Source organism: Penicillium roqueforti, assembly GCF_015533775.1.
Source record: "Penicillium roqueforti strain LCP96 04111 chromosome Unknown scaffold_02, whole genome shotgun sequence".
Classification (NCBI taxonomy): Eukaryota; Fungi; Ascomycota; class Eurotiomycetes; order Eurotiales; family Aspergillaceae; genus Penicillium; species Penicillium roqueforti.
Window position 1 is genome coordinate 2,272,855 of NW_024067566.1, and position 27,889 is coordinate 2,300,743.

The following is a 27,889-nucleotide window of genomic DNA, read 5'->3' on the forward strand; positions in this document are numbered from 1 at the left end:
TTCATAAACTACGGAGTAGACAATGCTAAGTACGAGACATCATCCCCTCTATATTCCTGACACCTACCGAAAATCAGGCTAAACCAGATTACCCTAACGTAATTCACATACAAGCCGCCACCACATACGACCCGCCATCTCCAAAACATATAGTAAACACCATATTTGACAACCTTATATCTTAACAACAGTGTTATTCCCTGATCTAATTATTCCTAGATAGCGACCGATAAGAATCTTTAACTCAGCATCTCAATATTAAGGTAACTAAACCTCTACTATTATGGTTTCAAAAATTACGTTGCCTAGAGCTTGAAATATCTTGAAATATATATATCACGATCACAATGTCATAAATCTTATCTAAACTTAGTAAAGAGACTAGATATCACCTAAGAAGTATCGAGCTATAAGAAAAACCTCTTATAGACTACCGTTGTTAAAATATCAGGTTGTAATTTATCATATTTACTATGTGTTTTGGAGATGGCGGGTCGCTTGTGGTGGCGGCTCGCATGTGAATTACGTTAGTTTCTGGGGAAATTACATCAGTTTCTGGGGAAATTACATCATGGCGAGCTCATTTCGCCATCCTATCCTATGCCTCATTTCTAGCCACTCGGGATGAGATTTCCCTTCGACACCTCTACCGAATACTAAGTGCCAAACTCTTGATCCAACAATGGCCGCACATATCAAGCCACTCATCCTTCACGCCCATGCCACGGGCCCAAACCCAGTCAAAATAGCCATGGCACTCGAGGCGCTCCATGTCCCATTCGAAGTGAAGTTGTGGGACTTTAGCGACAATCCGAAAAGTGGCGTGAAGGGCACAGAATTTCTCAAAATCAACGAGAACGGGCGCGTTCCTGCCATCGAAGATCCCAACACCGGTGTCGTCTCGTGGGAATCCGGGGCATGCATGAACTACGTCCGCCGTGTTTATGACAATGGTAATACGATTGGTCCGTCTGGCGACTCGGCTCAAGATCTTGTGGATTTTGAAAAGTGGGAGTATTTCTTGTTGACAACGCTTGGCCCCATGACAGGACAGGCAACCTGGTTTAAGTCAGTGACTGTGAATTCGGAAGAAATCCCCGGTTGATACTTACTCTTTATTTGTTCAGAAACTATAACCCACAAAAGAATGATGATGCACTCCAGCGATATACAGCGCAGAGCTATCGCTGCTACGATGTTCTTGAGGGTCAGTTGAAAAAGACTCACGGTGAAAGCATTGTACCCAGTCGGGTCACTGCCGTTGATTATCATTTTGAGCCTTGGGTACGCGCCTCGTCCTACGCTGGCCTTTCACTTGACAACTATCCTTTGATCAAGAAGTGGCTGGGGCTTATGGCGACACGGGAAGAAGTCCAGGAAGCATACGTCAAGGTTCAAGGTAAAAAGTGAATGAGATCATACCAGGGAAGGACTTAACTAGGACTAGAATCAGGTAGTCATGAAAAATTACAAATCCAAATACAAACCTCAAGTATGAAGTAAATATCATGTTGTACATTTTTGTCTCTATATATTTTTGATCACGAATCCAAAATATCAAATTTTGAATGTCCGATAGCTGCCTACCTTTGTACTCCAGGCACCAGAACCTTTGGGACATCAAGGAGATATAGCAAATATGCCTTTCCATTGTGCGACTTGCTTGGCATTTTGCCTCCACGTACGTTGACCTGCATAGCCTGGTGTACAAGCTTAGGCTCAGGCATCTGGCTGTCCCGCTGAGTTCTCCACTTCACAAACTCATCCTCTGTCGTGTGCTTCTTCATGTGCTTGTTTTTCTTCTCCTGCTCGCCAACCGTAACATACGGCAATGGCTCCCGTGCAGTATATTCGTTGGTAGGAGGATAATCATGGCCTGTGTATAATCTCGTTTCCGGCGGGAAAGAAAGGAGGCGTTTCATCGAGCGGTAAAGTTCCCGAGGATCGCCACCTGGGAAGTCACATCGGCCACTGCCAACATCTGGATTGAACATACAGTCTCCGGTGAAAATATTGCTCCCGAATTTGTAGCCGCCGTGGTCTGGAGTATGTCCCGGGAGATGGAGGGCGCTGCTGGTGACTTGGCCAATCTGGAATATTTCATCGGGCTGGAAGAGGTGGTCGAAGGCGTTGTCGATATCTGCTTTCGCGATTGCATATTTTCGTGCGAAAAAACTTTGGACGATCTTGACATTCTCACCGATGCAGATCGGTGCGTGAGGTTCCCCGCGGGACCAGAGAATTTGTTGGATATAGTAGGCTGCTGAGAGGTGGTCTGCATGGGCATGTGTCTCTAGCAACATCATGATAGTGTATTCATTTTTCATAGCATAATCAATGATTTGATCCGCAGATTCAGAGGTAATAGCGAAGTTCACAGTATCATAATCCAGGACTGGGTCGATGATGGCAGCTTCCTTTGTTTCAGGACAAGCTACTAGATACTGCCAAGAGCAAGTCTTAGGCTCGAAGAAAGGGTGAACTCTCGGTTCCACTGTGTTGGCCATCTTGAAGATCACTTGCAGAATATGCTTTCAAGTTGAAAAGTAATTAAAGTTGGTGTTTCCTCGAGTACGAGCCTGGCTGGTTGGAATTACGTATTTATAGAATCATCAGTGCCACCCAGCATAGATCTAGCCTTACCCTACCTCAAATCCAGACAGATGGGCTCAGCAATCCATTAAGTGTCCATGTTTTTATTCTCATTGTAACTTCCTATGGGGTTCATGCTCTCAAGTCTTTTGGGTGATGTTTTCATTTTCCTCCGTGCCAGGACAGCGTATTACTTCAGTCAAAATACAGACTCAAACATACACCCCTAGAATGATATATTCCGTGACTGCGACTATATAGCTATGAAACAAAAGAGGATATGATTAACCACCCCCATGTATTCCATGGGACTCGTCAAGTGACTATGAGAACCACGACTTCGGGAACATTCACGAGAAAGCCCGGTTCGCTATTTGGTACAGACCTACAGGACTTCAATAACTTCTTATGTTGATGCACTGCCACTGGTAGGTAAGTTAGCAGGTGCTACGGGACCCTCCTCTTACGCTATCTCATGGTGCCTATAGGGAGATGGTGGCCAGGGGGATGAGAGGCAGGAGTCCTTTTATACCCCAAACCCACGTGCCTTCCTACAGTGCCCAGGTGCCTTGCACCTTCCCTAAGCAACAGACATCCAAGGTTGGAAAGATTCTTGCTGAGTCAGAATTATATGATTCCAACCTTCCAAGTTCTACCTTTCCGTTTGGGCACGAAGAGAAATTAACCAGATTAAGGAGATTAACGGCAGGAACAGTGAGAATAAGACTTTGGTGCCTCTTAGCCGTATCTACCGTATGAGTTTACAGTCTACGAAAATAGACCACCGACTGCTTCTGGTTTCAAGGGAATAAACTTCAATTGATAAATGACTGTATTCAAATTTCTTTCTAACCCATTGAAATCTCTTTCTTACATCTGTCTGTTTAGTGCTAACCATTGACCCATTGTTTTGTCAAGCGACCGTCCTTGCAGTCGCAGACATTTCACGCATACAAAGACATCCCAGGTAGGAGAGATTGTCTGTAGGTATGGAATGCAAATTTTCTTCGCGGATTCTCCATTAGAAAGCGAAACCACTAAAACCGATAGGCGACGATCGTTTCCCGATAGAACCGTCGCTGACAGACCATTGATCAATTTCGCTCTGGTCACTTGGTACGTCCCATCGAGCGGTTTGAAGATCAAGAGTGTGAGCGGCTTGATTGAATCGGCACTGCCAGCTCTTCACGGCCTTGCATCCGGGCTTTTGGCATAGGTGGCCCATGTAGCATTTGATTGATCGGCAAGCGCCGCCCCGAGTGCAGGGGTGCTGGAGGAGCATGTATCGCAGAACCTCAATGATCACTTCAGAGACATCGCTGTGGTCATAGGTACAGCTCATGTCACCGCACTCTCCCGACAGATGGTAGCTATTACAAACTTTGTGTTCTTTTGCTCGAGCGTGGTACTGATCAAAGGCTTCAGGCGACGGGTGAGGATAGTATGGGTCGATACGGTCCCCGTCTTTATTGACTGGGATGAATTCTTCCGTTTTGATACTCGGCAAGGGGAGCATGGACCTAAAGAAATCTTCGGAGCGCCCGACAACTGTAGGGGAAGACCACAGTTGTTTAGGTGAATCACCTGCACCTGAGTGTTTAGGCGACGGCTGATGATTCAATGACTGGTTCGGCATAACGTGCTGTTTATTGCAGCCGATGCCGAACTTGCAGATACCCTAGATAAATGTCAATTAAGAACTTACTCGCGACTGACATCATGTGATCAGGAAAAATACCTTTTGGAAGTGCTTGCAGATTGGTTTGGTGGTATTTGCACCATTAGCACCATTTGTGCCATTAGATACGTAGTGTGCACTGTTTTCACCGTTGAATTTGGCCACAGTCGGAGACGCAGCCGGGCCTGTAGGTGGCTTGCTGTTAAGTAGAGGGGTAGACATGAAAACCGAAGGTAATTCTCTGATAGGGAGATCCAAGTCCTCGAATTCACGATGGAAACCAGCGGCTTTGATGAGGGTGATACGGTCACCTCTGCCTCTATATGGCGTCAGCAGGGAGCCGTATCCAGTGTCGTGGCAGCCAGCAAAATAGATATGGCGGCATTGGTTGAGTTCAACGAAGAGACGGAACATTTCTTGATTTCACAGCACACATCAGTACAACAACAAGATTGTTCATGCCGGATTGTTCATTACCTCTGATCTTGAAATCACTGCCTTCCTTCTTCTCTGCAGCATCGACATAATCAAATAGCTCTTGTGCACGGGTAAATGATGAAGTAAATGGTGACATGGATCGAGCCTCGTGGCCCATAAGTCCAGCTCGAGCTAACGCCTTCGACAAACCGAGAACGTTCGCATAGACACGAACCATGATCCGACACTGTTCGGCCTGCATTCCCATTGTCGAATGCATAAGCTCTTTTATAGAGTCGCTCAGTTCGCGGGCAGCATTTATGCCACCTTCGCTGCCATGCTTCAAGAAATGTTCTTTGAACTAGAAGATGTGTTAGTCGATGGATTTGATACCGAGGAAAGCAAGACAGTCTCACCAGATATCCGTCTCCATCTACAAGGACAAGGACAAAAGGGTTACGATCCTGATTGATTGTCAGTTTCAAGCTCTATGGCATCCTGTAAGCCTGCCTCCTACCTGCCCTCTGGCCTGTCTTTTGTATTTCTCTCGGCCTTCTTTAACCTCTTCATAGTCACTTTTGAGCGAGCTATAGTCGTCTAACAGACTCTTGAATTGGCTGAGCAAGTCCTGCAGATTGTCATGCTGCTTTTGCTGCTCTCGCGATAAGGACAGTAGATGCCCATTCAAGGAATCTATATCAGAATCCCTCAGCATCTTGTCGGAGGTACCGGGACGGCATGTGCCAGTCCCATAAGCCAAGTTAATTCAACGAAGGCTGCGAGCATTCGATTGAAATTTGAAAGAAGAACGATTTTCTAAACTGTGAGGTGCGCTGGACAGCTATGGTGGGGAAATTTGTTTGGCTTGTTGGGCGGTCAATGGCCCCTAGGTATCAGGTGACCCCTGGCGGAAAGTACAAGACGTTAGTTGTGTCACGTGCAAGACTTCCCCATAAACATTCCAAAAGTGGACTAGCGTTAACGCGACCCGCGTTCAGCCTAGTGGTCTCGCTCCTATCCAAGTTGCAAACCACATCCAACGTATACAACGCATGAGCACGAAAAAGCGAGGAGCTACTCGATCTAGCTACGCATGGAATAGATATGACGACTATCTCCCGTCATATTGCGGTTATTTCTCGTTTATCTTAAGGGATTTTGGTTTTGGAGGCTAAGAGTCACTAGGTCGATCACCTGTCTAAAGCTCTGGCAAAGAGTATGAGGTAGCATGCCGAGACAGCATTAATCCTGTATCGCTTTATAGTAGCTCTAATTTGTCTGAAGTACTGTGGTCTCCATACATTGTATCACCAGGGAGTAGCTCCTGTATAGTTATGAAACACTTACTCTGCTTATTACAAACAGACCCAACCACCATGTCTAAGTAACAAACCAAAACTAGACCTATTGATTTGGAATAATCTTCAATGTAAGGATTTGCTCCTAGGAATACATTTTTTTGACCGCACGATACCATCCTCGGGCCTTGCTTCTGCTCGGGTGCGGGCAGTGAACGGGTTTCAGACAACTAGTATAGCCAAAAAAACCACAATAGTACGTGGTGATGAGAAATTACATTGCAAATACTCTGCACTAACAAGGGGACTCGTTTAAAATAGGTTAATAATAACGGTGATTGAAGTGGTTTCCAGCGGGAACCGTTCATTATTAATTTATTTAGGGAATAGAGAAAGAAGGAAAAAAAGAACACATGAAAAAGGAAAAAGGAGATGATAGAAGAGACACAAGAATATCAATCTCTTGGGAGACCTCTTCGTGGTATGCATACACATCATGTGACCTCAACCCCAGCGCCAGACATCTTAGGCTCCTTTGTTCCTTTTTCCCGTATTCCCCTTTTCTGCTTTTGTTTTTTTTCCCTGAACGTCTGTCGGGACTTGATTATCCAGGTCCCAGGCGATTCCCCAATCTTCTAATCATGGCGGTTCCATGCAATATCCGGGGTTCGGCTTCCCAGCTCTTCTATCAAGACCAACAATGTCCTCAATATCAAGCCCTTTTGGCTATCACCGAGATGCCGCATCCAGATCGTTCTATTGTGGGCGCTTTTCTCATGGATGCACGAAATCCCCAGGAAGCAGCCCGCTACTTCTTACGAGAGACCGCAATCGATGGCACCTCGCACTCCGTCCCAGCAAGGACAATTTCGGAATTCCTCTCAGATTGGAAATATTTGGTCAGCATGTGTAAGCATGTCATAGCTATATCCAAACAAGTTTATCTTGCTTCTATTCCTGACTTGCGATCGTGTAGTTCGGCCTATTGTAGCAACAGGGCTGTCCGCTGAGACCCAGCGGCTGGTGTATGAAAGAGACGGCGGGCGCTGTTGCCTCACACAAACACAATTCAAGTCACCGGAGGATTCTGACCTGCACTTTGTACACATCGTTCCACCACGGGTGTTGATGCATCCGGATTTAGTCGAGGGGGTAAGTATATTCATTCCATATCATGCGGTCTTTGTTGACACTAGCACACAAGGCTCGCCTATTTGAGATGCTTTACGCTTTTCTGTCCAATGATTCCATGCAGTCGCTTCGGTCGATCCTTCCCTTGAACTCGTCAATGGAGAGACTTGATAATCTCTGGCTGTTGTCGGTCTCCGCATTCGAGCTTGTAGAGGCCGGCGAGGTATGGCTTAAGATCCGGAGCTGGGACCCGCAAAATTCACCCTACAGAAAGAGTGTAGATCGCCATCAAGCCCTTTATACGAGTGCACGCTGATTTAAGACTAAGTATAGCATCAACACCAACCTGTACAGGTACAAAACTCGGAGTGAAATGTCCATTGCTCCATCAGCAAAGATGTTGCTTCTTGATGATAAAACCACCGATAAAACTCCTATCCCCCACGAAGCTCTTTTTGAGCTTCATGCCCTATTTTCCAAGTCACTGGCATGGATGGAGACACGGAGGCACATGATAGAACAACGGGATGCTCCCAGTAGGTTTGGACCTCGCTTTTCCTGATCATTTCTAATAGCTTTCAGGTGCAAACATGTTTCGGTTCTCATTGTTGCCTACGCTGTTATTTCGCACCATCAGACGAATATGGACCACCCTGCCATATTTTATTCGATATAGAGCGTATGAAAAGCTCCATTCGGTTGGCTTATACCTCTATGGACAATCCCTTTCTCCAAGAGTCCAACGGCTGCCTTTCGGGCTGTATTTACGCAAGGGACGACCGCAACAGGCAGTTCAATACCGGGCAGAGGCTCATACTCTTGGCATGGTGGAGAAATTCACTCAAATACCTGCGCCAAGAGCAATTGATATCTTGGAAACCCCTAATGCTTCATATTTGCTCATGACCCAAGTCCCAGGCCGTCCGATCGGCCAGCTGCTCAATACTATGACGGACAAGCAAGTGGAAAACGTGGTGACCGACCTAAAGCGGTACGTCGCCCAGCTGCGAGCGATCCCTAACGAAGTCAGCAAATTTCAAATCTGTAACTCTCAAGGTGGCGGGATCCTGGACTGGCGCATCCCTGATAGCCAGTCAGAGGAATTGCGCTTCCAAACAGAGACCGACTTTCACGACTATCTGACTAGAATTATGACGGAAGATACTCGAAGGCATGCGGCCAAATCGCATGCCACCCCACACGCGATCGTATTTACGCATGGAGATCTAAATCCTAGGAACATTCTCGCTGAGAACGGCAAGATTACCGGCATCGTCGATTGGGAGAATGCGGGCTTTTTTCCAGAGTACTGGGAGTACACTAAGATGCATTACACAGTTCGCAGCTTGACTCGATGGCTGGTTGATGTCGTTGATCGAGTATTTGAGGGCTACCGGGACGAGCTACATGTGGAGAATATGCTATCAGATTTATCAGGCCCCTTTTAAGCCCAAATTATATCATATAGGCTTTCTAGATAGGATAAAGCAGAACTTCATTTATGTTTGGGATGTATGTAAAGTTCACTATGTGGCAGTATCATGGCTCCTCTTGCTCTCGCCTTCTTTGATCTTATTTGCATCGTCTTTGGAATATCTTTCGACTCGGTTACTGAACGGCCCTCTCATGAAGACAACCCAGTAGTGATGAATCAAATATCCAAAATGAATTCAATCCAATCCGTTATTGTCGACCTCAGCATTGTCCGCACCTCCCTCTACCTCATCCTTGTGCGAATAGCCCCGTTCGAGTAACTGGGCTTCGATCACAGAGATATCACGCGGAAGTACGATTATTCCATTCTTGTGGAGCTCCACAAGTGCATCCTTCACCCAGATTCGGCAGGAAAATGGCTCTCCGGTGTTTGGAGAGTGAGAGTAGTCGAAGGGAAATGCGTCTAGGATACTTTTGCAGGCTTCGAATGCGCTAGTGCTGAGGGAGGCGAGCTTAAAAGCCAGGACAAGGCTCATGGAGAAGGGAACGTCACTGGACGATCGGGGCGTGACGTTCCAGCCGCCGCTTCGATTGGTCGCGTGTCACACATCTCCCACTGGAGTGTTGGTCGGGATGAACAACCCCCAGTGGAAGCCCGGGGCAGCGCCTCGACTGCTGAGCAAGACATATAGTGAATAGTTCTCATACAGACCCGCAATCTCGGAGCTTGGTCGAAGAGGCATCTTGGCGGACGAAGGCAGATGTGCACTAGTAACGTGGATAGTGCGGATCGTAAAAAGTGTGGACAGAAAACTTCAGATGTGGAAATAAGGGAAGTTTCGGGGGGGATGGAGAATGCTGGGAGGAGTAAGGAGATAGGAAAGATCCAGAAATCATGTATATTTTATACACGGAAGGGAGGCTCTGCCCAGGAGTCGGCTTGTTGCCTAGCTCATGCCAGCGCACGATATGCGTGCATGCATACGGTGAGTGGTATGATAGGCAAGTGAGAGTGATGTGATGGACAGTCAACATACACTAAGCGCTAAGTGCCTCGATTGAAACCAAGGGCTGCCCAGTGGCCTATAGAGAGAGTATTTCAAAGAGGGGTAATGCACCCCCCTGTTAAGTTATTGAGAACACGACCAACCTGCTTGTTGGTCATGTTGATACCGGCAGTGAAATGAATACCAAAGGGTGTATTTACTTCATAAAATACACGTATACCCTCAGTACAAACTTGCGACAACTTAGCATGTTAGAGACGCTTCGAAGGCAATCGTTTGATATGGGTTGCCCATACGGCTCTTCGACTTATATTCCAGCTATTTGTGTTAGTATATAGCACTCATAATTCAAGCCTAGGAACCCAACCTTGGAAGGTTCCCAGTCTACAAATAAGACATTTAATGAGACCGGCTGAAACGAGGTATCAAGGCGAACCGATTGGGAAGCCATGGGGTAATTTTCTATAGGACCGGGAACCCTCCTGCGCCACATGGTGATTTAGGATTCTTGATTATTTCACCCACTGTGATGTAAAATCCTGGGGCTAGTAATGTGGGATTATTTGCGGGACTAAAAGCATAGCCTTGGGGGGTGTACATAGGGCTTGCAAAGTGACTGGGTGGACTACATAGCCAAGTCCTTCATGTTTTCTGATAACTAGAAACAGTATAGTTCGGTCATCAGCCAGTGCAAGCTATGTAGATCTTATAATTCCGCAGCGATTCGTTCAAACTCAAATCTCATCTCAATATTGCCAAAAACCCTAGCTACAAGGAAAACACCACCTCCAATCAATGTGATTTACACATCAATCGGAGCCTTGACTAGTTCAAGTCTTACGTCGTTATGTATGATAAGGTTTCCAAGTACAATTACGTCCTAAAATGGTTTGTCCGATTTATAATCAACTTTGGTTTTGCTTTCAACACTATTGCTTTCCGCTAAATCTCTTTCAAGAATTCAATTGTCATGGAGACAACCTTGAATCGGTGGGAAAGACTTCTGTACATATCTGAGCATGTCCATGACTCCTTGCTGCAACATCCCAAGCCGCTTGGACTTCACTTGACACGCCGTACTTTGATGGCCTCATCCATGCTGCTGTGCCTGAAGTTGCCTCGTATCTAGATAATACTCGGTTGCTGGTGGGCGGGATCTGTCAACATCAAGGTCCTCGGATTTCTTACATTTAAGATCGTCTAGACCCTAACCGATGAGGCGCTTAAAGTCAAGGAGTATAAAGATAACGAGAAGCACCGTCGCGGGGGGGCCGAGGCCGGTAAGAACCTCAAGAAGCGGAAGCGCGAGACCGGTCTATTCGACCCAGGGGCGTACTCCCATTGAGCAGCACATTCGTGAGGCCTACCGCAAGCTATAGGCTACTCTACAGAAGGCCGTGGCTATGCTGTTGCATAATGGTCGGGTTCCTCACCGCATTCCTCTTGCGTTGGTGAGTATATAAATCTTCTCTGTATATTCTTATGCTAACAATGCCAAGATTTGAATCTTCGGAATTGACGCCGCTTCATGAATTACGCGAACGGTAGCAGGAGTTTGCGGACGATACCCAACTTTGTCTTGTTTTATTTGAGTTTATTTTGTTTGGTTTAATGCAAGCGTCTGAAGTTGACTTGTAGAAATTCGGGATTGTTAATGGGACCCCTCATGCCTGAATTTTGACAGCGAAATGCACCCATTCTGCTACCGCCTTCCCAGTTAACTACACCGCCCTCCTAATTTGTAATACCGCTCGTTCTCCCTCGTTTTTAACTGGCGAATATTTGACTTGCAGAATATGGGGTACAGCAGGTACCTACAATTTGTATATGAACCCTTAACAATATCAAGTCACTTTTCTAGAGGATGGCGACAGCGAGGTTCTCTAAGTAGAAGATTTACAGTATTGAATCAGCTAGGATAAGCACTTTTCTGTAAGCATAGAGGTATATCTTTTACTATGTAAACCAGAAGTAGGCAGAATACATGGCAGAAAAGATAAAATGTGGCAGAAATGTAGCAGAATTATGAGTGGTACTAGATCAGGAAGGCGGTATTGGAAATTAGGTAATTTGGGGGCGGAAGGACGGGAAATAACTCCGCCTTCCCCTGTCCCAACCTCAGAAAGTCTCATCCAATCACGTCACACGAACCATTCCCGTTTGGCTGCATCATCATGACTCTGCCATCCGTCGTTAGTGATCACGATGATTCTGATTTCGTTCTCCCACCCCAGACAGATAAAGGCAAGACCGAGACAAGCATGTCCTTCACTTCCCTCATGTCTGCTCTTCCCACGGACTGTATCATACGGAACTTTTCACGCTTCAAGGGCCTACGGCTTGAAGCTAAGCAGTTACTAAAGTCTCTACAAGAGAAGGGAGATGGAAACCAGTTCATCGTTGTCCTCAATCTATCGGCCCTAACAATCAAAAAGCTCGACGAAGAGCATCAGACTAGTCTGGGGGGCATTGAGTATCGTTTCCAATGGGAGGGGACGACAGGGCTGATTAAAGTGGTTCCGTCAGAACGCCATGATGCAGTGACAAACCAACTCGGTCGAGCAATCGACATGAAGCTTACTGCAATGGGACTAAGGTGGTCAGAGATGATCTGGACTGGAACAGCTACATACAAGCCTACTGTCGGTGTAGGTAAACAGGGAGATCACGCATTCCTACCACCAATTCGCTGCCCCAATGGGCTTCCAAGTGGGTCATGGCCGACCTTTGTCATCGAGACAGGAGTTTCTGAATCTCTCCCTCGGCTCCGCGAAGACGCTAAGAGATGGTTCATAATTTCCCAGGGTCTGGTGCGCATTGTCATTCTTATCTCGATTAAGGCGACTGAAGTCACGTTTGAAAAATGGCAGCTAGCCCCCCCCGGTGCCCCATCCCCACTCACTCGAGCATATCTTGATTCACTCCGCGCGCAGCTCGTCAATATCCCTCCACTTACCAACCAACCGACTCCCACCCAGCAGGCATACTCAGCGCAGGAGGTCTACGTCCGGCGCAACAATGTTGTCGGGGCCCCCTTATGTCTTCCATTTGTCGCTGTTTACGACCGACTTCCAGGACCAGGAGAACATGATCTCCTTCTCAACGTCAATGATTTCCTCGAAATCACTAGAATCTTATTCTGATATGTTCTAGTTTGCTCTCGGCTCACTGCCCATCGTCCCCAGATGCCTCTATTCTGTTATGGTCTGCTATCGGGCTCCCTGCCCATCTTCCCCCATATTCTTCTTCGATTTTCCGTGTATTCTTTGAGATAGCTCTACAAAGGACTGTACCACTATTGACCTATAATCTATCCCATTTATCAGGGATCTAGTACGTACATTTTCCTTAACGATCCGAGCTAGTATCACGTTGAGCTTCTCGAGGTCGAAGTACAACAGTCTACCCTAGAAAGATTCACCCACTTCCACAGTGGATTTACTAGCGTATAGATCAACATGGTATTTAATATGGTATTTTACTACTCATACTAAATTACTGCACTTTTTTTAAAAAATAAATACAGTGATCTCAATTTCTCAACTTTCTCAACACTCCATTTCTGACTATTTAACACCTACCTATTATCATGTCTGCCCACTCACCGGAATCTTCATATTAGATGAGAATTACTGATCAATTTAGCCCGACCATATTTGGCCTCATCGTTCAGGGTCTCAAGGTCTTTCTGTATTCACATCTGAAATTATGTCCAAGGGCGTTCAATTTGTGCAAGCATTCATACATCACAAGGACACAGACCGCTTCTTATCCGCCATGATTTCATAAATCGCGTCGATGTAAGCCTTGGCGTTGGCGTTGCCCATGGCCCCTGGTCCCATTTTGTTCATGGCATAACCAATAGTCATGCGGCGATCTAGATCCATGACCATCATCGATCCACCCAAACCTCGCCAGAAGCAAATGTTTCCTTCGGGGATAAAGGTGATAACCTCCGGCAGGGCGACTCCAAGCCCAAATCTGATGTTGAGGTACAACACCATATCGAACACCGCTAATCCGCTCCTGGAGCATCTGGTCGATAGTCTTTAGTCCAAGATACTGCTTCCCATCGACAGTGCCTCTCAGTGACACACTTGGGTACTCCCAACTCCTGTACTAGATCGTACTTAGTCGTTGGCTCACCCAACCTAATAGAAACCATGCGATCCTCTCCGTATCACACTATGAAACAGCATCGCTAGTTAGTGCTTGGCCATTTTCATTGCTTTGTCATCCAGGATGTTTGCCCGGCGGATGATTACCCCGGATGTGGCCATGATTACCAGTACCTGATAAGAGACCTCCTCCTGTACAAATAACCACTTTTTTATCGAGAGTATAGTTGCTTTCAAATATATGGATAATCTCTGGCTTCTGCTTGGACAATTGACGTGACGTCGCTCAAGTATCCTTGCTACACACTTAACTATGTGGGCAGGCTAGTTTCATATGCGACCTACGTAATTATATGGACGGTCCGCTCTGGATTCTAAGAGCGCCAGGATGAATAAATACAGGCTGATTCCATATTTGTGAATCATGTTGGTTTTGTTGATTATCTCTAACTATCAAATACTTCAGAATATCGTCATACCCGAACCAACTATATATATCACGGAAACCCGCGAGAGAAAGCCATATATCAAGGCTGTAAAAGGGAACAAGGAAGCTGGGATAATTGTCGAGAAGAGCTACATTACCAGCAAGCAGCTCCCAGCAGCCATGGAAAGCCCTGGTGTTGCGCGACCTAACGCAGCGGTATCTTTGGGAAACCTTGAGGGTGACCTTGAATGGGCCAGGAAATGTGACGGTTGTATATATATGAGTATAATGCCCTTAAGATCCATCACCCTTGTGCTAAATTGTAGAATGCTCTGTCCTCGGTGGCAAGAAAAACAAAGAGAAGAGACACAAGACTCCTCCCATCTAGTAGGCGAGGCTGGTCATTGCAAGGTCTTCCACGTTGGTGCTTCTACTCGGGGCAAGTTCATCACAGTCTTCAAAATCTCCGAGGATCTTATCGATTACCTCTGCCTGGCCACTCACATGTAGAAAGTTTCCAATGGAAGCGTGGATTTGGAGAAGTCTAGGATCTGGAAGTTCCCAACTTCCGTTATGAACTCCGAAATTAATAATCCGATTTTCAGGTAAGAGACGGCTTGTCTTTATAACGGTATCCGGAAAGGTCTTAATTCGATATCGTTGAGGAGTTCCAGTTTCCTCGAAAATAAGTCTGAAATGACCGAATTCCTTATGAATGTCGTTATCTAGCATCATGATATTATTCTCCGAATTGATCTGTTCCGAGGTAAAGCACATATTGCGAAGAACTGGGAAGTAGCGCCTTAGGTTAACCCAAATCGCTGTATTTCTGTGTCGGTGATTGGCTTGAAAAGATCCGAGTGCAAATGGAATAATATAGGCCGCTTCAAGATAGGTCGTTACTGCGTTCCGTGGATAGGCGTGAGCGTGACTATACAGCCCCGTTGCAAGACATTTATTACCATCTCTTTCTAAACAGCGGTTCCAGAGTTGCGACTGAGAGCTAAGATCCTCAATTGAATCTTCAACGCCAGAATGCGGAGACAGAGTGACCTCAGTGGGTATTTTACCACCCTGTTCTTTCAATGGAATCAATAAGCCGGTTTTAATGCTTTGGACTAGTTGCCGAAGCTTCTCATCGTTTGAACACTCTAAAATGTCCACCTCCAGATTTTCTTTTCCGCCAGGAGGAAGGATCTCGAGGAAGTCACCGAGGAAGTCCTTTGTTTTGTCTGTAGGTTCAAGTAGTACGTAGCTGTTCAACTTTCGATCCAGCCTCTGGCTTGGTTATGAGTATCAAAAAGACTACCTAGAAGGCATAAGCGGACTTACCGTCTGGGATGATGACATCACTATTGGCACAGTGGTCTAATCTAATTAGGACAGGTCAATCTTGTTGTGCTAATGCTGATGATTTATAGTCGTCCCTTGAGCAGTGAATTCTCTTCTGAGATCGCGATGGCTGTGACGTGCCAGGTCTTACAAAGATAGAAGAGTGCATCAATTCAAAATAACTTAGAGAGAGAGAGAGAAGAAGCAAGTTGCAAAGTGGGAAGCGGCCTGCTTATATGGTTGACCTTTGCAAACAATGCAAACAAAGCAAACTTCAAACTCTCGCTTAGCACTAAATTTGGTTCTGCGAGGTGCTGCAGCACTTGTCAAGGCCTGGTATATTATCTAGGCTTTGAACTTTTCTTTTCGATAATTATGAACGTCAACTTCTCCTACTCTATACGCTTAGTATATTGGTGAATGCCCGAGGGCCGTTTTATACCCCAACTCTATGAAAATTTGTTCTCGAAAGGAGAAAGTGATGGAGATGGAACTCAGTCATTTCGCGAGTTTTTCCAGCTAATGCATGGTTACAGGTGCGCCGCTGATCCTTTCGGGGTAAGTCTTCAATATGGATGGTAAATCTCGACTGCACATACGAAAGACTTTGGGTGGTATTAAGCAATACATTCATTTTGTGGCATGTAGAACACCACCGAAAGACAGCAGGTGTAGATAGGAAGTCAATAAATACATAGAAAAAGGTATACAAAATGAACATATCTGGTATAATGCCGTGCGAATTAAAAATATAACCAACCACAGTGCAACTGGCTTCCTTCATCCTCGAAATATTTAGGCTGCTTTAGCAGTAGGTTCATGACCTTTCTCAAGTGCCACCCGTTCCTCCGACGCGGAAGAGAAAGACACAGCCTCACCGGGAGTAACCCGCTGCGCCGCATACTCCTCATCCGGTTTCCAGAAGTCCTTCTTTCCATGAACGGCACGGTTAACCCAGGGTGGAAGGAAGCCACCCTGGAGCTTCCAGGACCAAGGATCGGACTCTTCCTTGTTAGGCGGGACAATGCGACCAAAGGTGACTTTCTCAAGACACCAGGCAATGCCGTTCAGGGTGATGTAGCTGGTGATACCGGCGATCAGACCGTAGGCAATGCTGTATGTGAACGGCATGATAGCGATGGTGAGGAAGGCGGGGATCGCATCACCGTAGTAGCGCCAGTTGATATCGGCGGCAGACTGGGCCATCATCGCACCGACAATCACGAGCGTACAACCCGTGGCCCAAGGTGGAATGGAAGCGAAAATCGGAGCGAAGAATATAGCGATGAAGAACGCAATGCCGGTGACGCATGATGTCAGACCTGTTTTGCCGCCCTCGGAAATACCGGCGCCGGACTCGACGAATGCTGTGACGGGGGGACTGCCGAGAAGGGATCCGATGGAGATGGAAATAGCGTCGACCATGTAGGCAATGGCGCTGCCCTCGAAGTCTTGGGTCTCCTCGTTGATTGCGCCAGCGAATCGGGCCATGGAGTACATTGTTCCTGTGGTGTCCAGAATATCGACATACTGCCGAGATGTTAGTCTTCAACCTCTGCGTGTATATAGAGCTTGCGACATACCAAGAATGTGATGAAAGCCAGTCCAAACTTGCCACCCTTGCCGGCCAAGTTCCAGTCCTGAGCGACAAGAATACGTTTGATAGGATGGAAAGTGACAACTTGCTTGAAGAAATCAAACCTGCTGGTTCCGAGCTCAGTGTAGGGGAAGTAAGTGACGGGCGTAGTGCGAGGCCACGAGATGATAGAAACCAACAAGATACCCATAATGACAGCACCCTTGATGCGGTACATCATGAGCATGACCGTCATAATACCGCCGCAGAAGATGCCAACCCACATAGTAGGACTGCGCATCTTAGTGCTGCTCAGACACAAGCCCGTATCGGGGTCGTAATTGGCGGGGAAGTCCGCACATCCAGCCAACTCAATGGGAGTGTCAGTGCCACCCTGAACCATTCCAATACCAGCACTGTAGGTCAGACCGATCAATGCGAGGTAGAGTCCGATGCCGACACCGGTCGCGAGTTTGATAGACTTTGGCAGGGCGCGCGCCAGCCACTGGCGCATACCGATCAACGTCAAGCCCAAGAATACCCATCCTTCCACGAAGACGGCGAGAAGGGCAGTCGAGTACGGGACCATGCCGCTACCACGGACTCCAACAACGGTGTAAGCGAAGTAAGCGTTCAGACCCATTCCAGGCGCGAGCGCAATAGGCAGGTTGGCGAAGAAACCCATGCAGAAAGTCGAGAGACAGGCGATGGCGGCGGTGGCGGTGATGAGGTCGCGATTGACTTCTTGCGTGCACAGAGCGTACTCGACATTAGTTGCGCAGAAATCTTTCATGTCTTCCTCGGGGCAGACGCAGGTTCCACCGGTCAGAGAGGTGATATTGCTGTTGACGGAGATGATGTATGCCATGGCGAAAAATGTGGCGAGGCCGGCGCGGATTTCAGTGAAGAAGTAACTACCCTTCCTTTCTCTAGGCTGAGGCATGGTTTAATATCACATTCAATATTACTGCGATCGCCGATCACATAGAATGCGGTATCACTTACATGGCCAGAGCCCTCCAGACGAAACCATGTCCCCACGGGACTGCGAGCAACTCGCACGTTGGTTTTGTGAACCCAGTTAGCGAAGCCCATTGTGAAAGAGTATCACGATCGTGTGTGGTGGAGACAGCGAATTCCGGGGATGCTGTCGTCTTTAAGACGCAGTATTTAAAGATGTTCCCGCAGTGGAGGTGTGCAGGATATAGGGTCCAAGGGAGAAATAGGGCAAATCTCAATGTGCTCTCTTGGCCAACCACAAGCTGCTGATAAGAAGTCAGCAAAAAAAATTAGTTTCGCCTCCAAATACAGTTATCTCCGGGGTTTATGCCTTGGTGGGGTCGTGTTTCACCCGTAACCTGCCGTCTGGCCGTCCTCATTGGCTATACCGTTGCCGACAGGGTTTTGTTCAACCCTTCGAAGGTTGTCTGTGAACGAAGAACTCGACAACCAGGTGATGAAAAAAAGGGTCCGGACATTATTTCAAGTCCCTGCAAATCCAACATGTCCGAATCAACCCTTGGAACATCCAAAAACGATCTCCATGTGCTTTCACAAATGTTGCACATGAACATTCCTGCAATGCCAAGACGCCCGCAATGCCAAGACGCCGGCGCGCTCAGCCCTCGTGAGCTGTCTATCTTATCGATTTTCTGTGTGTCGTGTTACTTGGAAAGATGCAGGGTTCTCGATAACGGAGGAAGCCGATGACCTTAATAAGGACCATCCATCCAATATCCCCAGTCTCTTGGCTGTGGGATATCCGGCGGCCATATCCGATCGTGGGCCATCACGGAATCTCACCCGCAGATATCGGATGCGTTCGGTCTGGCACGAATAAGCCTTCATCCATCTGATTTACATCTCGGTACGGGATACAGATTGGCATTTGCTGGCACGGATGTGCTCTGCCAGGAGAAACAAGGGGTTGCGTCAGACTAAACCGATCCGCTCCGCCACGTGAACCACGAGGCACCAGAAAGTCAATTCTTCTGGATATCTCGTGCTGATCTCTTGGATACATGCGGAGGACGGCGCACGGCGTATAGACAGTGCACAGCAGACAGATTATCTTCGCGTAGTATCCACGCGTCGTCACCGTTGCTATCGCACAGGGCACGTGCTGGAAGTAATCATGAAGTCGCCTCAACTAGGATTTATTCGAGCAGTCTCTTACATAGAGCTATCGCAGCATCTTTGCCATCCATTATGCGCCGCCTAAAGAAGATGCACGACGTTTACAAGTTGAAACATACCGTGCCGAGGGCTATCGTCCAATGCATCATGTTCCACCATCGGTATCAACCCACTGGGAAATGGAACCACGCAATCTTTTCAACCTTGCCAATATACTATCCTCTGTGGAGTGTGACGTGATTCTTAATCTATTCACGCCTCCCGAATGCTGCCATGTCTGTTGGCTCCCTGGACTTGGACTGACAAGTGCTCCTGAGTATCTGATGGTGTTTCAAAGCCCCCGTGGCCTGCTAGACGATGCCGACCTTCCAGCATTGATTCTCAAGATTTATGATTTAGGTGGAGGTACTGGATTTATTTTTAGACATAAAACTCCCAAGGCTAAGACGCTCAATGGCCGTCCAAATGGCCCCAATTCCTCTGATCCCGTCACTTGGCCTAGAGTCAAAATCGATATCTGGTCTTTGGACTTGGTACATTGTCTCCTTACTCCACACTTTCTGGATTACTATTCTCAACTGACGTATGCCAAGTTATTCCACTTTGCCACAAATGAAATACTCTTTGGCCTGGGTGTATATCTACCGAATTAAACGGAGGTTTGAGACCTCTCATGTTCAACTTCGTTCAGAGTGAGAGTGACCATATCACAGTTTATTTGGATGAAAGACTGCGGCCTGAATTTTGCGTAGACAATCCAGAGAAATTGTCGACTTTCCTTTGGTCAATGCAACCAAACCCACAGGATTGCAACCTATGGCCGGCCTTCTACGGAGTACTTCATCCATTCAAAGGAGTGACCCACATGAGACACTTCAATAATTGAAGGTTACAATTTTTAAAATTCTATGGATTTCATTATTAGCAACAGGGAAATTTTATGTATGAAAATGCAAACGTAAAGGTCGCGCCTAAACAGACTCTGTTTTCTCCGACCTTGATGGAAGAGGACGCTCGAAGACTGGAGCGAACTTAGATCTCTTGCGCAACGCAGGTCCATATTTGATGAATAGCAAGGGAATCGGGATCATGATGAGTGCCAGACACCCAAGAAGTGTGCCGGCCCACTGCACACCCAAGTTGATGAACATCTGCTTCGAGAACAGGGGGAATGCAGCTCCCACCGCCGATCGAATGATAGTATTCGCAGCAAAGACAGATGCGGCACTATTTCATAGTCAGTACATTGTTCCACGAAAAAAAAAAAAAAAGTAAAAAACCAGCATGCTTACAATGTCAAATATGAGTCAATCAAGTAATTGAAGCATTGCAGGAAGATGACATAAATGCCGAATCCAGTCATGATTCCGCTGGCTGTGGGAGCCATCCAATGGATTGACTTTGTCCATCCAGTCCAGCCATACCAGAAGAGCCCGATACAAAAGCAAATACCTCCAAGGATGGCAGGAGGAAGTCTCCATTCCGGAATGGGCATGTCATTGTTGGCAGCCAACTTTTTGGTATATGCCCTCTGATCATAAAGGAGATAGGCCCCAGCTAGAAACTCGCCAATAATCAATCCGATGAATGGAAGACTTCCAACACCGAGATTCATTCCGTGGATTCCTTGGAATACAACGGGGTACGCACCGAGAAGCGCGTACATCAGGCCATATACAAAGCTCATCCAGAGAGAGATCTGAGGTAAGGTTAGTTTGGACTGGCTTGAGAGATTCACGCACAACTTACCAGAAAAACAATTGGCTCGGTGAAAAGCATGCGGAATGGCCGACTGAAATTGTTCGTGATCAGATCGCCCCAATCGAGCTCGATCTCTTCTTGTCTCGCGCGGATTCCCCAATTGTGTGTCTGCCGTCGCAGGATGACGGCTTTCTCCACAAGGACAGCGGGTGCATAGGTCTCTTTCAAGAAAAGAAGACAAAGACCAGTGGCCAGCCATCCCATGAAGGAGGAGATGTACATCGTCCACCGCCATCCCAGATAAGACATGGTGATGAAGCCACCAGTGAATGGAGACGCGAATGGTCCCACGAACACAGCCATGGCGAACATAGCAATAGCGACACCACGCGTCTGGTTATTCCAAATATCGGCGTACACGGCCGGAACAATAGCGATCGGGCTAGCAGAGAAAAAGCCAGCAAAGAATCGCGATATCATCAAAGTCTGGACGTCCTTGCTGGTCGCTGCCGCAATGGAGAAAATGGAGTACCCGAACATACCAACGCAGATCGGCCATCGTCTCCCGATGAGCTCACTTGCCGGTGCCCATACCGTTGGGCCCGAAGCAAATCCCAGAACGTATAGCGTCACACCGAGCACAGCGACTTCCGTGCTGATGTGAAAGTGAGCACTGACATGTCCGACCGTGGAGGAGAAGATGGCACTGGCGAAAGACGAAACGAATGTTGTATATGCTAGGGTCACTGATATACCGATTTTGCTTGCGAGGGACCAGTTCTGGGGGTGCATAGGATCGTCTGCATCGTTGAATTCGACGACGTATTGTTCCGGGTCTGGGAGTGATGGAGGATGAGGCTTCCCAGCTCCGAGGGGGAGCCACTGGTCACGCGGTGTGATTCCTATGCCGGAGCCAACAGTTGAGCGTTGTTGGAGTCGATAAGTATTGATTCGCTCTAGCTCGACTTCGTTGGGATTGCTTTGGCGATGAGTGAGGCCTCCTGAGGGCATGGGCCCAGCTTCCGACAGACGGCGATCATCAATCGTCGGGATGGTACTGAGGTCATCACTTCCACTACTGATAGAATCATGTGGGCTGTGACTCCGATGAGACATGCTGAAATGCTGAAGGATACAAAATGCAATTGGATTTTAGAGACGAATTTTATCTAGGAAATGAGCATAATATATATGGGAATCGACCAAGCTAAAGATTTGGAACATCTGGTTCCCAGGGATCGGACGGCCATTTTCATCACTTTGATGGTAACAGACGGCGTCATCGAGTGTAGCTTCCCCGGTTGATCCGTCCAAAGTGCGACGGCAGTTTGCAGAGCGGTGTACTATCAGTCCCAACACGGCAATATGCTCCGAGCCCCGGTCGCGAACCACGGTACGATCTAGACATCGGAAGTCTATTCGGCACTTAGGAACAAGATCCAAGATGGGGTATCATAATAGCCACTGTATACCGACGGGACTATTAGCAGTAGACTGGGAGAGTCTGAGAGTCAGTGAAGGGTCGGGGAAACCACCGACAGCGACCCTACTACTAGTACAGATCTTAAAGTATAGCATCACCAAGAAGTCAACAATAAAGGTGCCCATTTGTACAGAGTAGTATCTGGTCATTCACATTTGTGGGCTTTGTGCGATCATTGCGAGTGTCCGAGCTTTGAATGTGTGTGGATATATCTTCGGGTATGAAAGGATTTGAGTAAACTCGGGGCCTTAGATAGCGACAATATAGAATGAAGGGGGTTGACAATCAATGCTTCAGGTTGACATAAATATGGCGATGACGGTTTCGAAATTGTCATGGCAGCTATTTCAACTACATGTAGTACCGATACTCCGTACCCCGGCTTTCGTTCAAGTCTCTGAACCCTTAATTCTAAAAAAAGAATCGCAGAGGAAACAGCTATCTCCCAAGGCAGGGACAATTTCTTCCAAATACATGTGGGCTGGAAAAAGAAATTATAATAGAAACACAACGAATACAAAACTTATACTCCGTATAGCATAAGAAGAAACTGGTTTATGTCTGATGAAATGATTTTCAGTTCCACTAGGGTTAGAGTGGGGCGGAGCTTGCCTGTTCTTTTCAAGCTCTCACCAAGCAAGCCTATCTACCCTTGGAACTGCCCTAAAAATGTGATGCATCATATACAGTTGAGTACGAAGCTGCATGATTGTCTATCCTATGACTTGACGGATCGGCGAGTATCTGCTGTTTGTTTCATGAGATTATTGGCTAGTTAACTACGCGAGATATTCAATGTTTGCAAAGGGGCAGCTATCAATAGGCAGCTTCCCACTTTGCAACTTGCGGCTTCTTTCTCTCCAAGTTATTCTATATTGAATGCACTCTTCTATCTTCGCAAGACCTGGCACGTCACATTAAATCTATTTGCTTGATTTGTTCATCAATCTTGAACATTACCCAGCAAATCAAGTGCCTCTTCTGCAATAAGACGACTAGAGGGTAAAAATCGCATTAATCCTTGGATTATATGGAGTAGAGGTTTGAGTGTTGGATCGGGTAAACCAGCAAACTCCCGTTCAAGCTTCGAGGTTCCGTAATCTTCGAACAAAATTAGCAACAGTTCTGTATATGGATCAATTTACTTACCATCTTCTAGCTCCAGATTATGTCTAGAATTCCTCAGCATTGATTCCCACTTAGACTTCCATTCAGCCACCAACTTCTCCACGAAGCCAATCATCTGGTAAATTAAAATTTCGTCCTCGCCAAGATACCAGAATGGCCAAGTCGTGAAGAAGAAGGAATAAATCTACAATTCGCGGTAAGTATATTTCCTTCAAAGAAATGATATGTTAACTTACCATGCAACCTATGCGCTATAAGTCGACGCGATAATCAAAGTGGTCAGTGAATATCGTCTCGGGTACCCTCAATGAAGCCGGCTAGGCCAGCTTCTGTTCCTATCCTTGATAAGAACTCTCGCCGAAATTGAGGAGCCGAATATCTTCATCGTCCTCGTCTATCCACTCAGTCCATTCTGCTGCCTTGATCAGTTGGGCCGGCAATTCATTACCTAGAGGTGTGCTATTAACACGTTTTAGCGGCTCAATTTATGAATACAACTAAATGCAATATTCTGACTACTGATATCTAATAGTATATGAGTAAAAAGGCCAACTATAGAAAGCTCCCTTACCTCGATGGCATATACCGGCACTGTGAATGAATTTGATAGCTTTTGGAAGCTGCGTAGAAATTCAGAGCACAGTTTCCGGGTCGAGTTTATCGTGAGCCTGATGGTAGTCCGAGAGAACCTTACCAACTGAAGGCCAAGTAATTCAAAAACAAGACATTGGTGGGTCCCGTTAGGGCCTATATGTATAAAGGCATCAAGCAGCTGAACAATATAGTTTGCAGAAAGCCCTTTCCGACATTGCCTCTCTAGAAATTTCAAAATGTGTAGCTCTCGCGATATCGACGAATTTGCGGTCATGATTTTCAAGGAGACCCATTGATTTCGGCTGGCGTGAGATTAGCTAGAAATGAATACAGTTGCTAGCCCCATCTTACCGCCCCATACCTGGATGGGGGCGGTAATACCATCATCCCACCTTGTCAGGGAGGCACATAAGACGGCTACAGGATAAACCGACTCTCTGTCTTTCGCAAGCCATACTGTGGAAAAGCCACCCTATCCTAACTTGTGATGTATCTTCTAACGATCATTTTCAAATGTATCTCCGAGGTTGACTGGATGGTATCCCCCAGGCTGATATTTTGACAATGACTCTTGTGTATAAAGAAGGTTACTTTGGCAGAACAGAGATAGATCCATCCTAGAACGCAAAGCGGATGAGAGCAGGGAGGCGTTTGCGATGAGAAGTTGCGATACATTCAGGGTAAATTTCGCTGCCAAGTTGGATGACTAACCACCCTGGGTGTTCTTGAATTCTACTGTACGTGCTTTGACGAACAGAGTGAGATCTTGTCCCTCATCATATTGTGATATTGTACAAATCCAGTTAGCCCCTGTCTAGTGTCATGCTCGATACCTGATTTCCCTTGCGCCAAGGCCCGGGTAACTGTACTGTGTGACAAGGGCTGAATGGATCGACGAGTTGAGGCCCCGGTTTTAGGGGCTGGTTATGAGGCTCATACCCAATCAACTACATTTAAGCGCTGAAGGATCAGTAAATGGCAATCATGGCCAAATGGCAATTTTAGCCTCGCATGACTCAGACAGGATTCCGGAGCCCATTTGCGAATCGTCTAATATTGCTTTGCGCTCACGAGAGTCTAGATCCTTCACGCCCGCTTTAAAAACAAACACTTATTTCTCCTGCATGAGGGGCTGTGTACTCTGTAACCCGTAACGCATAAATTAATAACTCCCCGCCATATCGCTGCTAGGAGATTTTTGACTTGAGAACCCCCTCAAACTCCCCGAGATGAGGCAATCGAAAAGCGCCCCCTACGGAGCTTTACCAGGCGAGGAAAATTACTCGAGAACATCAGAATTCCAATCTTATACGGCAATCGAACTCCCTGAGATCGACGACCAGAAATATCGACCCCAACCCCAACCCCTCAAGGTCTCTCAGTTGGATAGAATTTCTCGTCTATTATGGGACTTGACTCTTGCCATTGTCGCCTTGCTCTTCACGGTGTTCGGTATATGGGTTTCTTGTATCGATGGAAAACCGGCGGGCCCGGACTCCATGGGCTCCAAACTATTTGAAGTCTCTCAATATGTTAGTTGCCCCAATCCTACGCTCGTCCTCAAGATCGTCAAATCTAGCTGACACCGCATTTCCTCCCAAAGGCACCCACTGTATTCCCAGTCCTTTTCGCCGCTATTGCCGGTAGCAGCATCAAAAGTATTGCATCGTGGCGCATCCAGACCACTGGAGGAGCGACGATCGGGCTAGTAGAGCAATGTCTCGGCAGCCAGAATATCACAGGAGCCATTCTCACCCAGATCAGGCTGCGCGCGGTAAACTTTGTCGCCGTCTTTACTATTCTACTATGGTGCCTGTCTCCGCTGGGCAGTCAAGCATCTCTCCGGGTGATTTCAATTGTCCCGAGTTACCCAGGTAATCCGGTCGAGTTGACCACTTTAAGCACTTTTACTCCGTACCAGTACGGCTACCACCAAATGGCAACGGAAGCCATAACATCGGTCGCTAACCCCATGACTGCCTCCTTGGCTGCGGGTAGGATACTTGCGACCCGCAACCAAGATCTCTGGGGTAACATCCGCCCTCCTGTGATTGAGAATCTCGAGACAAACAGTACGGGTTGGATGAATGCACCCCAAAACGACAACTTGACGTACGCGTCTCTTGTCGGCATGCCGGTGATTGGCTTACCAGGCTCCGGCAACACATCATTTACCCTCTCAGGCTCGTATCTATCCGTGTCCTGTCCTGTCTTCGACACAATCCACACTTTGAATTTCACCAATTTCACCGGGTCAAGTGCTCCATCCCCCGGTAATGGCGACGATTGTAGCTGGACGAGCGCATGGGGTGGATACCAGTTTATGATTGCCATCTCGGAGCCATGTTCGTACTCACTCAACGCATCAATGACAAGGACTCGGAATGCCCGTAAACTGGTATGGGAATCATGGGATCGCGGTTACGCAGGTGCTATCGATGATAGATCCCCCATAACACGAGCCATATGCGACATTACGACGACCTATGTCGATTCCAACGTGACATGCGAGAGCTCAGGCGGAATTCAGTCTACAAACACTTGCAACCTGTCCTCCGTTCGCCGGTCGGTGGATGAATCACATTTCCACAAAAACTGGACTGTCTTCGATCTCAATTTGCCAGGTGATCCCGAGCTACCGAAAAGCTATAACTACGGATTGTTGGATATCCTCACTACCCTGTATCCCTATGTCGAGCAGAATGGCGGTCTACAGCCCTTGATTGGATATTTTATCGACCCTTATAACCCCGTCGTGGACTTCTTCGGCGAGAATCTCATGTCGCCTAAGACCACAACCCCGAAAGTCTTTGGAACGCGTTTATCACAGATCTTCAATTCCATGCTCTATCTCGGAGTCAGCCCCTCGGCATTCACGGGCTCTGTTAACATGACGAAAATCACACAGAAAGGAAGCCAAATCAAGAATACCCCCGTCAAATTCATGGCCAAAAACACCCATCTGCAAAATATCGTCAAATGTGACCGTCCCTGGCTCGCCGTTCTCATAGTTTCTTCAGTGGTTATCTTCTGCTTTGCACTGGTGGGCGCCTATCTCCACCTCATAACGATCGCTCCCGATCTTCTAGGATCGATCTCTGTTGTCCTATTGCAAAATAAGATCGAAGGAATTGTTGGATCTTCAACATGGTCTTCAGATGAATGGTCCAAGAATACGCGAGACACAAAACTATGGCTTGGAGATGTTCAGCCTGAAACTGACGTTGGATGTCTTGCGTTAACCACCGTGGCACAAGATGTTCCTGCTGGTTCAGTGAAGCAAAGGCTGTATTATTGAAATGTATGCTGTAGCTGATCAAGAATGGCATTCTCAGGACTCCCAATCTGAGCTTGGCTTGGTGAGACATTATATGAAAGACTTCATGTTTTTATGTCTTTTTTTTATCATATATACCAGAGCACTAGTTAATAGATTATATTTTTCATGACACGTCACTCCAAGCTCCAAAGATACCTAATACAGCTAAGGCTGTTCCTTTGCATCTATCCATTCTCCTAGCTACAATATATAGGCGGCCGAAACTCATGTCCTATGCTTACTATTTACTTGGGCAACTGTGAATGCTTACTAAAAAGGCTGAAGAGTACCTATTGAAGAGGAGACTCTGAAACTGGGAAAGTAGGAGCACTGACAGCCCTGTCTGCAAAACTGGCGTGAGACCAGAGTTGTCACTGGGAGTAGTAGGATGCTAGAGAGGAGAAAACCATGGGGTAATTACCAAGAATAGAAATTGATTGCTGCTTTTATACACATGATTACTTGGTCATCAAAATCTGGAATCCCAACTACACTGCCTAAATAGGAAGGTACCGACA

The 27,889-nt window shown here is 46.9% G+C and overlaps 12 protein-coding genes across 12 annotated transcripts; 5 read left to right on the top strand and 7 right to left on the bottom strand.

Annotated features, from left to right (window-relative positions):
• Nucleotides 1–682: 682 nt before the first annotated feature.
• On the top strand, nt 683–1,410 carry LCP9604111_2325 (glutathione S-transferase family protein; the record flags this gene model as incomplete). Its single annotated transcript, XM_039069790.1, has 2 exons — nt 683–1,068; nt 1,128–1,410. The coding sequence occupies 2 exons, from the start codon at nt 683–685 to the stop codon at nt 1,408–1,410; spliced, it is 669 nt and encodes a 222-aa protein (XP_038932452.1).
• Nucleotides 1,411–1,583: 173 nt separating this feature from the next.
• On the bottom strand, nt 1,584–2,507 carry LCP9604111_2326 (MBL fold metallo-hydrolase; the record flags this gene model as incomplete). Its single annotated transcript, XM_039069791.1, has 1 exon — nt 1,584–2,507. One exon carries the CDS (start codon nt 2,505–2,507, stop codon nt 1,584–1,586), a length of 924 nt encoding a protein of 307 aa, XP_038932453.1.
• Nucleotides 2,508–3,613: 1,106 nt separating this feature from the next.
• Nucleotides 3,614–5,402, bottom strand: LCP9604111_2327 (uncharacterized protein; the record flags this gene model as incomplete). The annotated part of the gene is made up of 5 exons (XM_039069792.1): nt 3,614–4,270; nt 4,331–4,686; nt 4,748–5,048; nt 5,104–5,151; nt 5,205–5,402. 5 exons carry the CDS (start codon nt 5,400–5,402, stop codon nt 3,614–3,616), a joined length of 1,560 nt encoding a protein of 519 aa, XP_038932454.1.
• Nucleotides 5,403–6,626: 1,224 nt separating this feature from the next.
• LCP9604111_2328 (uncharacterized protein) lies at nt 6,627–7,432 on the top strand (the record flags this gene model as incomplete). Its single annotated transcript, XM_039069793.1, has 3 exons — nt 6,627–6,894; nt 6,962–7,137; nt 7,190–7,432. 3 exons carry the CDS (start codon nt 6,627–6,629, stop codon nt 7,430–7,432), a joined length of 687 nt encoding a protein of 228 aa, XP_038932455.1.
• An 81-nt stretch (nt 7,433–7,513) lies between these two features.
• On the top strand, nt 7,514–8,564 carry LCP9604111_2329 (uncharacterized protein; the record flags this gene model as incomplete). Its single annotated transcript, XM_039069794.1, has 2 exons — nt 7,514–7,652; nt 7,699–8,564. 2 exons carry the CDS (start codon nt 7,514–7,516, stop codon nt 8,562–8,564), a joined length of 1,005 nt encoding a protein of 334 aa, XP_038932456.1.
• Nucleotides 8,565–8,786: 222 nt separating this feature from the next.
• On the bottom strand, nt 8,787–9,086 carry LCP9604111_2330 (uncharacterized protein; the record flags this gene model as incomplete). Its single annotated transcript, XM_039069796.1, has 1 exon — nt 8,787–9,086. One exon carries the CDS (start codon nt 9,084–9,086, stop codon nt 8,787–8,789), a length of 300 nt encoding a protein of 99 aa, XP_038932457.1.
• A 2,645-nt stretch (nt 9,087–11,731) lies between these two features.
• LCP9604111_2331 (uncharacterized protein) lies at nt 11,732–12,700 on the top strand (the record flags this gene model as incomplete). The annotated part of the gene is made up of 1 exon (XM_039069797.1): nt 11,732–12,700. One exon carries the CDS (start codon nt 11,732–11,734, stop codon nt 12,698–12,700), a length of 969 nt encoding a protein of 322 aa, XP_038932458.1.
• A 603-nt stretch (nt 12,701–13,303) lies between these two features.
• LCP9604111_2332 (uncharacterized protein) lies at nt 13,304–13,561 on the bottom strand (the record flags this gene model as incomplete). The annotated part of the gene is made up of 1 exon (XM_039069798.1): nt 13,304–13,561. The coding sequence occupies one exon, from the start codon at nt 13,559–13,561 to the stop codon at nt 13,304–13,306; it is 258 nt and encodes an 85-aa protein (XP_038932459.1).
• A 925-nt stretch (nt 13,562–14,486) lies between these two features.
• LCP9604111_2333 (HNH endonuclease signature motif containing protein) lies at nt 14,487–15,452 on the bottom strand (the record flags this gene model as incomplete). The annotated part of the gene is made up of 2 exons (XM_039069799.1): nt 14,487–15,380; nt 15,435–15,452. The coding sequence occupies 2 exons, from the start codon at nt 15,450–15,452 to the stop codon at nt 14,487–14,489; spliced, it is 912 nt and encodes a 303-aa protein (XP_038932460.1).
• Nucleotides 15,453–16,229: 777 nt separating this feature from the next.
• Nucleotides 16,230–18,105, bottom strand: LCP9604111_2334 (NCS2 family permease; the record flags this gene model as incomplete). Its single annotated transcript, XM_039069800.1, has 3 exons — nt 16,230–16,964; nt 17,018–17,944; nt 18,016–18,105. 3 exons carry the CDS (start codon nt 18,103–18,105, stop codon nt 16,230–16,232), a joined length of 1,752 nt encoding a protein of 583 aa, XP_038932461.1.
• Nucleotides 18,106–20,117: 2,012 nt separating this feature from the next.
• LCP9604111_2335 (MFS transporter) lies at nt 20,118–21,963 on the bottom strand (the record flags this gene model as incomplete). Its single annotated transcript, XM_039069801.1, has 3 exons — nt 20,118–20,373; nt 20,439–20,845; nt 20,896–21,963. 3 exons carry the CDS (start codon nt 21,961–21,963, stop codon nt 20,118–20,120), a joined length of 1,731 nt encoding a protein of 576 aa, XP_038932462.1.
• A 3,318-nt stretch (nt 21,964–25,281) lies between these two features.
• LCP9604111_2336 (uncharacterized protein) lies at nt 25,282–27,350 on the top strand (the record flags this gene model as incomplete). Its single annotated transcript, XM_039069802.1, has 2 exons — nt 25,282–25,584; nt 25,656–27,350. The coding sequence occupies 2 exons, from the start codon at nt 25,282–25,284 to the stop codon at nt 27,348–27,350; spliced, it is 1,998 nt and encodes a 665-aa protein (XP_038932463.1).
• Between the last annotated feature and the right edge of the window lie 539 nt (nt 27,351–27,889).